General features: G+C 39.3%; 1 protein-coding gene across 1 annotated transcript; it reads right to left on the minus strand.

The window, feature by feature from the left end:
- Positions 1–1,973: 1,973 nt before the first annotated feature.
- On the minus strand, positions 1,974–12,769 carry ppm1ab (protein phosphatase, Mg2+/Mn2+ dependent, 1Ab). Its single transcript, XM_079831002.1, has 3 exons — positions 12,408–12,769; positions 11,102–11,974; positions 1,974–6,905 (listed from the first exon to the last, which is right to left on the minus strand). Exons 1-3 carry the CDS (start codon positions 12,531–12,533, stop codon positions 6,762–6,764), a joined length of 1,143 nt encoding a protein of 380 aa, XP_079687128.1. The 5' UTR covers positions 12,534–12,769; the 3' UTR covers positions 1,974–6,761.
- Between the last annotated feature and the right edge of the window lie 257 nt (positions 12,770–13,026).

Genomic DNA, 13,026 nt, shown 5'->3' on the forward strand with positions numbered 1-13,026 from the left:
CAGAATTTTTATTTTTGGGTGAACTAACCCTTTAAAGCTGTTATTGATGTTTGCAGCACAATATTTGACCGGAAGGGTAAAATTGACGGCTCGTAACTCCGTTTCCCGTTGGGCGTTCTTTGCCTTCACGTTGTGCATTAAAATAAAAATAAAAAAACACGTCGTCCTTTAATGCACAGCTAGCCATGGATTATCCCTTACACATGTAGCAAGGACACTGTAAAATAAACTGTTACCCAAATTTTCTTAAAAATGCACTTACAAATACTGTTAAATGTACAGTTTTTTGAGTAAAAAAGAACAAAATTCTTATAATAAAACATATAATGGAGTGGGGCAGGAATGACATCAAAAACTGTAAGACTAATTAACATAAATGGTAAACATAACTTGAGACGTTTTGTTCTACAATGTAAACTGCACACATTCTTATCCAGTTACTTATACGTTTTTTTAAATAAAAATAACTGCTTCAAAATCCACATTTTCAATATGGGTGTAATTTACGCTGTAGAGCAAAACGTTCAAGTATCATCAAGTTATGTTTACCACAGACCTTATTTTACTCATAAAATGAAAAACCCCATAGTAAAATCTCGGTGGAACCAGTGGCCAATTAGTCTTCCGGGATTTGACATCATCACTGCCCCCCACTCTACTGTATGGATGTACATTAGGGTTTATGTTACATCTTGTGGTTAAATGTTTATTGCATTAGTTTAGTGTTGTTGGTGGTGTTTTGTATTAGTGTGGCTTCTATATATTAGTATTTCTGTCATGACAACTCCCAGAGAGTTTGACATGGTAATGGATAATGTTGATGTTTGATTTTGGTGGAATAGATCTGCTGCGCTGCTGCTGCAGAGCAAGTACGGGATTTACTACTGCCAATACATACACGACACGCTGCTATAATTATAATAATTAATTCATAATTTGTTACATTTATCTTTTCTAGGCACTCAAAGAGCTTTACATGGAAGGGGGAATATCCTCAACCACCACCAATGTGTAGCATCCACCTGGATGATGCGACGGCAGCCATATTGCGCCAGAACGCCCACCACACACCATCTTATTGGTGGAGAGGAGACAGAGTGATGAAGCCAATCGGTATATATGGGGATGATTAGGAGGCCATGATGGACAGAGGCCAATGGGCAAATTTGGCCAGGATGCCAGGGTTACACCCCTACTCTTTATCGAAGGACATCCTGGGATTTTTAATGACCACCTCGGTTTAACGTCTCATCCGAAGGACGGCAAATAATGAGCAAGTAAGACATGCTGCTGCCGTACAATAAAGCATACATGAATTACCGGAAGCAGATCTATACAGGTGGAGCTGGGGAAGGTGGAGGGTTGAGCAGCGAGCTCATTGGCTACTGATACAGCAGGAACCAATCAGCTGTGTCCTATAGAGAATGATGTGATAGCAAACAGATTGAGTTAAGGACATGCATGCACCATCTAGAGTATCATGACAGAACTTTGTATTTACCTGTATTTACTTATGATTAATTTTGATTCATCATGTGGCTCTCTTTACCACCCATGTTTTAAAGATGGCTGTCAGAAAATTATATTTAAAAAAAAGATTTAAAAAAATTGGTTCATTAAGACTTTCAGTTAATCAAATATAAAATTTTTACTGTAAATTTAAGTCTGTAAAACTTAAAATGTTGCTACTTAATTTTAAGTTCTGGCAAGTCACAGCTGCCTTTTTTTTAACTATAATTTTCACCAAAAAATCCTTAGAATGTAAGAATAATGTACAGATTTGGACTGAGAGTGACAGATCATTTCACACGTCCATTACCCCTCAGACCGGCCGCATTTTTTCCCATTAAAAACAGTATGTTAAAGCAAATTTACTAAAAACATGGTTACCACACATTCATTTTCATACAATTTAACTGAATAACAGATTTCTCGGAATAAAAAAAATAAATAAATAAATAAAAACACAAATTCAGGGTTTCCGTAAATAATTTTATTTGAATCATCTTTGACAGCCAAGAATGACAAGATCACAGTTTGTCTACATTGCTAATACCCGGGTGCTAATGTACAAAAATAAAAACTAAAGAAAGAAAATACTGGGTGCTCACCCTCTAATATTGAAATACTTTTCTATGAAATTGTATTTGAAAAATCTTTCAAAATGAGCTTTATAAAACGGTTACCTTCTGAGAGGTAAAATTGAACAAACACAGACACAAACAGTCTGCTGGGTTAAGAAAGGACCGATCATAGATTGTAACCCTTACACACCGTCAACCTTGGACCGATTCTCTGACAGAATAGTGAAAAGCGTGAACATCATGAGAAGAAACTACTTTGTGTAGATGAACCCAAGACATGATGCATTTTTAACTGCCATAACTTTCAGTTCACATGGACTACTTATGACACGGATGTAGAACAATAAATACAAGGAAAAAAAGAATATAAGCTTTTCATTGCATTAGTAGTGCTTATTTGGCTAAATAAAATGGAATGCATGGACAGTATCATTCAAAAGAGGTAAAATACTATAAAGACAATAAATAATTCAAATAAATAGTGTCCTCTGTTGCTTGTCAGTTTGGACCTGAGAGGTAAAGACAGAAGTGACACACAGGGACCAACAGCACAACACAGCGCAAATATAAGACAATGAGCGGGCTCTGTTTGCCCTAGATTAACACTCCAGAATATACATTTGGAAATGATCCTGTGTTACAAAGGCCTACTTTATTCGCAGTTGGTTGCTGCACTGAAAATCCAATGAACTTTGTAGAAGGACAGTCTTGTATAGGGAAAGAAAATGTCAACTACATCTCAATTTCATGGTGCTACAGTGTTAGAAATCAAGGCAATGTCTTTTACAATACTTTATGACCCATTTAACGCCTGCTTTGTTTTTCAGTAAGGCAATATTTCCACTAAGAGTCCCACACCCAATTTTTGACTCATTGGGGGTTTGGGTTGTGCTTTGCGATAATCTCAGGTGAATGGTTTGAATCACTCGCATGGCACTTTTTGGAAGGGGCCAACCAATGCAATTATGCTTAAATCATGCATGAGTGGGCTGGACTGGACTATAATGCTACAAAACAAACAAACAAAACCACCTCAAAAGACTTAGAAAGTTCATTTAAATGCTACAGCTGGCCATAGACTCACTCGTAGGCACAATTAAAAGCTCTCCCAGAAGGACCTCTAGTCACTCTTTGTAGGTATATAAACACGTGACATGTCTCATCAAAGCATAGAGATCTCAGATGTGCTATTATGGAAGAAAATAATTAAGGCTAATTTAATAAAGTGGATTATCGGCAGGTGTGTCAAGCCATGTCAAACAGTGAGGAGGATACAACAGCAAACCAGGCTAAATGAAATGGATATGGTACAGGAATGACCTACAATCATTTAAATCTCAAGAGTTCTCTCAGAGCAGGCACACTATGTTTTTTCATTCAGTTAAAAACATCTTAAAAGCTTAAATATATAATCTGGTAATACATAAAGTCATGCTCAAAACATTTGGGATCGTTCGGCTCTAAGGGGAAATTTAGAGAAGATAAAAGAACACCCCATCCTTAACCAATCCAGTTCGGTTTCTGTTCTTATTCCGTGTCCTAACCAGGTGCGAAGTGATAAAACACTACAATTGGTCAAAAGCGTGGTACTTTTTCTGTGCCGGTCGCCTCGTCCACGCTCAAACTTCACTAGACTGACTACTACTCAAGTATATCTAGTTCATGTATATTAAACATCAACCACCGATGAGGAGAAACGGGTTGAGGAAGGCAGAATCAGAACATATTCTATGACAAAGCGAGAGAGTAAACGGTGGGAAATGTTCTGATTGGCTGAGTTTTGTGATTGATTGTGTTGTAGGGATGCGCAATATATCGGCATCGGCCGATAAATGTCCATTTTAATGTTATCATTATCGGCCCAATAAGAACATTTGGACGATATCTTCAGCTGAGACACCATGATGGTTTTGAATTCCCCGAAATATGATGGAAATCACCACAAAAAGGAAAATACATTTAAGTGCAACCTGTGCAGTAGGGCTGCGCAATACATCGAAATTACCGAAATATCGCAAATGTACATGTCGCAATATGCATATCGCAAGGGCACGCAATATCTGAATGATTTTAATAGACTACTTCAACGCTGTGAAAAGTGTACATTTTAGGTTGATCAATATAGCAGAGAATAGACTGAGCACATGACTGTTACTTATGTGACTTGCTTGACGTTAAAAAGAGTTATTAAACGCAATAACTTGCGAAAAACAACTCCTTGCAGTCTCGCGCTGTCTGACTCACACACCGAAACTTGCGCACAAGCCGTTCTTTTTTTCGTGTCTTGTTACACACTCGAACTGTCAAATACACACACAGTTGTGTCACAATGGCTGTCTTGATGAATATTCATGTAAACACAGTCGGGGTTATGCTTTAAGTGAATGATATCAGTTGGGGAAAGAAATAGATTTTACACACTTAAAGCAATTTCGTATCGCATATCGAATATCGAATTTTTCTTCAATATCGCACAGCCCTACTTGCAGTCATATAGGCTACATAAAATTACAATGCGAACATTATAATTGTATGCTTGGGACATGGCCTTTAGTGGTGAGACTTTTGTTTTTGTTATCAGGCTCTCAAATTATATAAAATTTTGATTTAGCGACCAATATATCGGTTTTCATATATAAAGAATTATCGGTATCGGACAAATTTTTAATATCAGTGCATCCCTACCCTTTTTAGTTCTACCAAAAAAAGAGAATTGTCATCATTTACTCCAAATTTTTGAAATGTTTTACAATTTTTCTCTTATCAAACTCAATCAGATCCAACACGTTAAACAAGTTTCTATGAGCTTGGAACAACATCAGGTTGAGTAAATGATGAAAACATTTTCGATTTTAAAGGATGGACAAATTGCTTGGTGTTTTAGACCACATCCACACGAAGCCAGAGCTTTCCCTATCCAATCTTTTTTTCCCCTCGTCTCAAGAAACGTGGGACGTGGTGTGACGACATCACCGTTTCACAAAATATATGGATTGGCAGTATACACGAAAACGCAAGGGTGTCGGTTTCAGATTTATCCACTCTGGGACCCGGTTTCAAAAAATATCGTTTTCAGGCTCCCAAAACGGCGGATCCACATGAACGCTGGTACGATACAAAATTTTTACGCATGCTAAACGTGTCTCTGTGTGGACGGGGCCGAATTCTTGATGCGTCGCACCATGTTAGGACAAGTCCAAGGGGTTCAACAACATTAAATGAAACCTTTGCACGATCGTAGGTACAGAAAAAGAAAGATAAATCTTGTAGGGTTTTACCATTATTGTACTATAAATATTAAACCATTGTACCAACAAGGAACTACATATCGGAAAGTGCTGACGGGCTTAATACCACACTATGGACCTAAAATTTCCAACATAATTAAACTACATAATTTTGTCTTAATAGTTATAAAGACAAACCAGAGGATTGACAAAGTGTCACTTTGAGGCAACAATTAGTAAACAACTCGGAGAGGATTGTAAAACATCGACATAATCTTTCAAATACTATGTTCGGTTCACACGGAAGCTGGTCCTCAGGGGTTACAAATGTATACTGTACAAAGTATAAAACTTCAGTCAGACTAACTTAACTCTAAATAAGATCTTTCCCTGTTTTTTTTTCTTAATGTAGCGTACATGCAGGAGGTGTACACAACGTATCGTGCTATCGGTACTGTGCATGCGTTCAGTACCATGTGTCCATTGGATTTAGTATTACTCTTCCAAGCAGTTGGAGTTGGGTACCAAGTGCTAACCTACCTATCGATTCTAATCAAGGTAGTCGCTGTAAATTAGGACTAAGGCAACAATGTTCCATATTACAGAACAGGAATCATGCAGATTAAAATGCTCATGGCCACCGCTGTAGACACAGAACTGCACCATCAGGCCATGTGCAGGAGTGTCAGCTACAATTGCAGGTAATCAGCAGTGGAGGCCTGACATTCACTCTCATCTAGAACGCCTTTTCAGAAAGATGCAAATGAAACGGGTGCCAGACTGAAACACATGCTCGTACGAGAGGATGAATACAACTATCCGAAGAACAAACCGTCACAAATAGAACGCAAAACTACACTTTGTATTAATTCTGTTCGAACACGTAAACATACTGTATTCTAACTGAGATCTCAAATTTGGTCTCTCTCTTATTAATAGAAGATGCCTTTAAGCATAGCAGCGTTTAATGACAAAGTGCAGAACCAAATGTTGGGTTTTGTCATTCCTTTTTCCTAATCTACAATTGCACTTACCATCACTTAGTAGCTAATAATACGCCAATACAGACGTGTAATACGCACTGGAGCGGAGGATGTTTAGATGCACCACAATAAAACCTCTGGTAAAGCTACAGGCTACGGCTAAATTGTGTGAGTGCTTTTCAATATTGGCAATAAATAATCAAAGGCCTCTAATTATCAAGACAAGCTCAAATTCACACTGTTGTGTTTCTCTCTGGTCAAATTGATCCTGAATAGTCCTAACTGTGCTAATACAGTACCAGTGAGTCTTTCCTCTCCAATATGGGGATTCGTTAATTGGAAACTTTACGTTAACTGTAACGTATATTTAAGTGGCAAGCGTAAACTGCCATCTAACAAACTCACCTAATTAAGTAAGAATGCTCACTTTCTATAACTCTCTCTCTCTTCCGTCTTTGCAATACATTTTATTTATTCGCCTTTTTACATGCTCCGCCCTCTCTGTTCTGCAGGTACTTATCTAGCTCAGCCTCTCGCTTCACGGCTTCTGGGTTGACTTTTGGGGCACCAGGAAAACATACCAGCACCACACTCATGTTGTCTCGACTACCCTGTTGATAAACAAGCAAAAACAAGGAACAATCAAGTTAGATGACTTTAAAAATGTCAAGTAATAATAGCATTTTCCTTACACTTTGAATACATGTGACACGAGTTTACACATATTATAGATCCTTAGTTCTGTCAAATCGATTAATCGTGTTCCAAATAAAAGTGTGTTTAAATAATATATGTGTGTACTGTGTATAATTATTAAATGATATATATATATATTTATATTTATATATTATATTATATATATATATATATACATAAATAAAATACACACACATGCATGTATACATTTAAGAAAAAATTGTTATATTCATATATAAAATATTTATATTTGTATATAATATAAATTATATTAACATACCGTACATTATATACATGCAAATATTTCTTAAATATATACATGTATGTGTGTGTACTCAAATATACATAATTATACACAATATACACATATTTTATGTAAACAAACCTTTATTTTGGATGCGATTAATCGATTTGACAGCACTTATATTATATTATATAACCAATGAGGTTCCTCATATATTATGAACCTCATTGGTTTTTGCGGAAGCTCAAACGTTCTGAGTAACAAATGAGAATGAACCTCATTGGTTTTCACTCGTCAAGCGAACACGCTTCCGTTTCCGTCCATGTGAGTACAGTGGTTAAATATTAATATTATAAAGAGACGATCCTATTTTAGGTGCGAAAAAAAAAAAAAAAAAACCTACTTATATAGTGATAACCGATTTAAAAACACAGATTCATGAAAATTCGAACCGTTATGAATCATGATTCGGATCGCGTGTCAAACCACCAAACTGCTGAAATCACGTGACTTTGGTGCTCCGAGCCGCTGATTCGATACGCTCCAAAGCTTCATGCAGCAGTTTTTTTAAATCGGTTATCACTATACAAGTCATTATTTCGTTTTTTTTGGCGCACCAAAAATATTATCGTCGCTTTATAATATTAATATTAAACCACTGTACTCACATTGGACTGATTAAAATATATTTTTAGTACATTAATGGATCTTGAGAGTGTAAATTGCTTTGGTCTCTATGGAGGCCTCACTGAGCCATCGGATTTAAAAAAAAAATATCTTAATTTGTGTTCCGAAGATGAACGAGAGAGAGAGAGAAAAAAAAAAAAAAAAAAAAAAAAAAAAAAAAAAAAAACCTTTTCCTGATATTTTTCCCACGCCCATCTCATCCAAGGTGTTCATGTCTTTCTTTCTTCAGTCGAAAAGAAAAGTTTTTTGAGGAAAACATTCCAGCATTTTTCTCCCTATCAGACTTTCATAGCAACCAAAATGTTGAAGCGCATCGAAAGGCTTCAGAGGGTCTTATCTAGCAAAACAACCGGTCATGTAAAAAAAATTTTTTTTAATTAATATACTTTTTAACCTATATTGCTCCTCTTGCGCTGCTCTGCGATGTGCAAAGAATTGTGCAATCACGTCGTAAAGGTCACGCAAGACGTAGGCGGAAGTACCACCCCAAGCGAACGTGCGAGGACTAATACAAACAGCCTTTACCAAAAAACACTCCATCTTCAACTTCAAAATTGTCCAACATCGTTGTTTTAACTTTTTTTTTGCTAAAGGGCGTTTGTATTATGTGGCGTCCACACCGGACGCTAATCGCGCGTAGGGTTGGGAACCGAGAACCGGTTCTTATTCAGAACCGAAACTGATTTTTGAAAAATACCAGAACCGCGCGAAATTCCTAAGTTTCGGTTCCGAAAACGGTTCTGGTGCAATGTGTGTGCGAAGCGCTGGAAGCGTATCCTTTCATAGCGAGTGACAGCCAGTGTTGCCAAGTCCGTGGTTTTCCCGCTTTCCCGTTTTCCACTGTTGCCGCGGGCTGTGTTTCATGTCCGCGGGTTGAAGCGATTGTGCAATTGTGCGGGTTTTGTTGTGAAAACCTGGCAACCCTGGCTCACCTCCTCATGAATATTAATTACGTTGCCTGCCGCTTCCAGGAGTGCAGCAGTTCAGCCTGAAAGCCCTCGCGCTACACATTTACGGTTTTGCGTCAGATATTTTCTCGTTGACCACCAGCATGGCGAAGAGAAAGTCACAAGTATGGATTCATTTCCAAAGAATGAATGATAATGAAGCAAAATGTGAAAAGTTAATAACATGCAAAGGAGGCTGCACTAGCAATTTGACAAAACATTTGCTACAACACAGAGTGCCTCAGGGCTTATACCAGATTTATAGTGTAAGGCCTATATATATATATATATATGTATGTCAACCGTTGAGTCACCATGGTTTAGGTAAGCGTTTAGGCACAATTACCTTTGTAATGCTGAATTGCAATTTATTATTTACAAGTTCACTGAATAACTGAATTACTATTAAATTAATATACAACTAATTAATAAATATAACTAATAAATATAATTTATAACTTGGTTTTATTCAGAGACAGAGAGATAAAATGTAATAAGACAATTTCAGAGGTGTTCATTTGAAAAACAATGTGTTGCAAGAATGGCTTAATTAGTACTGTAATATATGTACAGTACAGGACTTTTTTGACATTGCCAACCTGTAAATTAATTTTAGAGCAAGTAATAAACACAAAATGGATTGTTTGAGTTGCGTATTGTGCCTTTTTCCTTTACCACTATTTGTGTAATAATTTTAATGGAACCGGAATCGGAACCGGAATCGTTAGGCGGAACCGAAACCGGAACCGGAACCGGAAAATTTCTCACGATTCCCAACCCTAATCGCGCGAAGGTGGACGCTTGAACATTTTGTGTTTACTCGCTTCAATCGCGCGTGAAATTCGCGCAAATCGCGCGTGACATTCACTGCACAACAGACAAGAATTCGCGTCATGGGCGGGGCTTCTGCCAGCCGGCTCGTTGAGAAATGGCTGACATGGGCTGTGTTTACATGTCTTTTTTTGGTCAAAATCTACTGTTAATGTGTGACAAAACGTAGTTTTAAGACTTTTTCAGTCGATAATGTAGTTGTTTAAAGCTCAAATCTGTGGTTTATTTATATAAAGAGTGCCTATTTTAACATTTTATCTGCCGTTTTCGGAGTTGTGAGCTCCAGCGGACAGCGGCGCTCAGCGCTCGTCAAAGCCGGCGAGGGCAACCTTTCCTTGGCTAGTCCTTCTGCCGTCTGCCGCTGGCTCTGATGTCTCTGTGGTGTCTCGAGCTATAATTCGTCTTGTAACGGCCGATCTTTGGTCTCATGGATCTATAATTTGTTCCCTGGCAAATCGTTTAGGCTGAGGGAAAAGATAAGTTTCATTATTTTATATTTTTAGGCTATAACTGTACGTTGCAGTTGTAACGTTAGCCTACTAGCACTGACTTTGAATGTTTGACTGAATTGTTTGCTTTATTTCATGTATAGCTTGTTATACATTACTTATACTCTTGTATTATTGATCATACATAAACTTGCATTTAACAAAAAGAGACTGGGTTGTGTTTCATGTCATTTAATGTTATCACAGTGATAATCATATTGTCTGAACCAGATATTAATATACAGATTTTCTCCTCATTGTTGTCACTACTAGAGCAAGCTCCTGATTGGTTAACTCGGCGCGAAATATCCGTCAAAGTTCAGATTTTTCAACTTGAGCGATTCGCGCATTCAAAACGCTCAATTCGCGTCCTTCACGCCGCAGAATGCCATTTCGCGTCTCTGCATTGACTTAACATGTATATCACTTGCGCGAATCGCGTCCAGTGTGAACGCACCATTAGTCTTCGCACACGTGCGCTTTGTAAACACGGGGGCAGTACTTCTGCCTACGTCTACCAAGACCTTTCCGACATGATTGTGCAATCCTTAGCACCTCACAGAGCAGCACAAGATGAACAATTTAGGTTAAAAAGTATATTAAATTTTTTTTTTTAAGTGAAAATGACCGATTGTTTTGCTAGATAAAGACCCCATTCCTCATCTGGGATCACGCAGAGTCTCTGAAGCCCATCGAAGCGCTTTGAAACTGCATTGATTTGGACCTTCAACATTTTGGTTGCCATGGAAGTCTATAATATGGAGAAAAATCCTGGAATGTTTTCCTCAAAAAACTTAATTTCTTTTCCACTGAAGAAAGAAAGACATGAACATCTTGGATGAGATGGGGGTGAGTAAATTATCATTCTGAAGTGAACTAATCCTTTAATAGATGCAGGTAAAAATCCAACTTACCTTGTACAAACAGGTGTCCACAATCTCATTACACACTCTCTCCAGGTCGTCTGTCACTTCCAAGCGTGAGCGCACGAAATCACACAGTTCTTCGTTGGCCATGACGTCCCAAATACCATCGCAGGCCAGCACCACAAATTCATCCTCAGCCTCAGAGCGCTCGATCTCATACACTTCTGGCTCCGGGGACACCAGCTGCTCAGTGGGGCCTTTCCCATGCACGCACTTATAGTCGAAGTCGCCGAGAGCACGGGAGACGGCGAGGGAGCCGTTGACCCTCTGGATCATAACAGAACCGCCTGCGTTCTGGATTCTCTCCTTTTCCAGAGGGTTACTCGGCTTGTGGTCCTGGGTGAAGAAGTGAACGCGACCCTTGCGGCTCAGCAAGGCTCTGGAGTCACCGCAGTTGATGAAATAGAAGTGATGAGGGGAAATCATCACACCCACCGCCGTGGAGCCACTGCGGTCCGCCCCGTGCTTGCGTTCGGACATGGCCCGCATGTGCTCGTCGATTTGCAGGAAGCCTGTGCGGATCCCACACTTCACACTCTCCACAGAGGGCTCGGCACCAACTAAATCCGCACCTCCGAAGCACCCCCGCCTAAAGTCTGGGTTGCTGGTAATATGTTCCAGCAGATGCTCACAGCAGTAACGAGCCACCTGAGAGCCTGCGTGCCCATCATAAACAGCGAAAAAGGACCACAGGCTGAGGCCATAAGGCAGCCCAATCACAGCCGTGTGTGCGTCCTCCATCTCCACACGCCATCCCTGCATACTGCCGAGTCCATAGCGGAGGCTGTTCCCCTCCCCGTGAGCATTGTGCTTCTCCATCTTTGGCTTGTCTAAGAACGAACCCATTCTTCTTATGTTGCTCTAACACAAACAGAACCAGAAAACAAGTGAGTCAAAGGTGCTTCATTATGACAGTGCCTCTCGTTTATACAAAACACACAAAAAATGACATGTTCAAACATGTGATGGATATGGCATGACAATTTATACGATAAGCCACAGGTGCAGCAAGCTTCCAGTAGCAAGTACTGTTTAGGTAAATGTTTATATCATCACATCAATGCAGTAAACTTATTTGCCTACAAACCGGCGTTTGTTTACATTTAAACTTCTTTTTATAATCCGTTCAGACGCCAACGCAGCAAAATTAACAAACCTGTATAAAACAACTGAGATGTGTTTACTGAGGAAGCCACTGCCCCTATCAGCATATGCAAACTGCTGCACGCCCAGATAGCATTAAGAGGCTAACTCCTACATTTTATGTACGTCAGAGTGCCATAATATCACTTACCCAGTTTCTTCGTGCGCTTTGCTGGATGAAGAAACACCGAGGCACAAAAGCCGCGGGTAAGAGCCTTAATGTCAGTATATTGGGCCGGATAGCAAACAGCGCTGCGCTCACAGCCACAACACACATCAATCGATGGCTAGCCAATTAGCCTGCAAACTAACGTCAAAACGGCCAGAGAGCGATTCCGAAAATAAGAATAATAAAAAATTATAACCATAAGAAACTCATCATATGAGCCTGTTAAGGCTGTCCGCAGCTGGGCGGTGGGGCATTTCTGGCTCCGGTGTTTTTGTTTTCCCGAGGGGGGGCTACAGGAGCCTCTCGCTCAGAACATCTCTCTCTCCGCGCGGATGGGTTTGTTCGGAACCCGGATGCTGCTGCGGATAGTGCGCGTTCCGCTTTCGCTATTACATCATCACTGCCACGCAATTGAGGGCTGGAAATAGATCCATTGATGAGAATGGGAGACCGTTACAAGGGAAACTCTTGCTGTCCATTTAAATGTGCTTAGTAGTTTTTCTGCAGATGCTTAAATATCGTCTTTATATGTTTATACAAACAAGCACATTGTCGTGTAAATCTATAGCGCCGTTAACTAATAGAGATAAATTAAATTTGA

The sequence above is a fragment of the Gobio gobio genome, assembly GCF_949357685.1.
Source record: "Gobio gobio genome assembly, chromosome: 12".
Lineage (NCBI taxonomy): Eukaryota > Metazoa > Chordata > Actinopteri > Cypriniformes > Gobionidae > Gobio > Gobio gobio.

Coding starts and splice junctions, on each gene's coding strand:
- ppm1ab (XM_079831002.1), bottom strand. CDS start 12,533: ATGTGTGTTGTGGCTGTGAGCGCAGCGCTGTTTGCTATCCGGCCCAAT. Junction 11,975..12,407: donor AAAGCGCACGAAGAAACTGG/GTAAGTGATATT, acceptor TGTTTGTGTTAG/AGCAACATAAGAAGAATGGG. Junction 6,906..11,101: donor TGGACACCTGTTTGTACAAG/GTAAGTTGGATT, acceptor GTTTATCAACAG/GGTAGTCGAGACAACATGAG.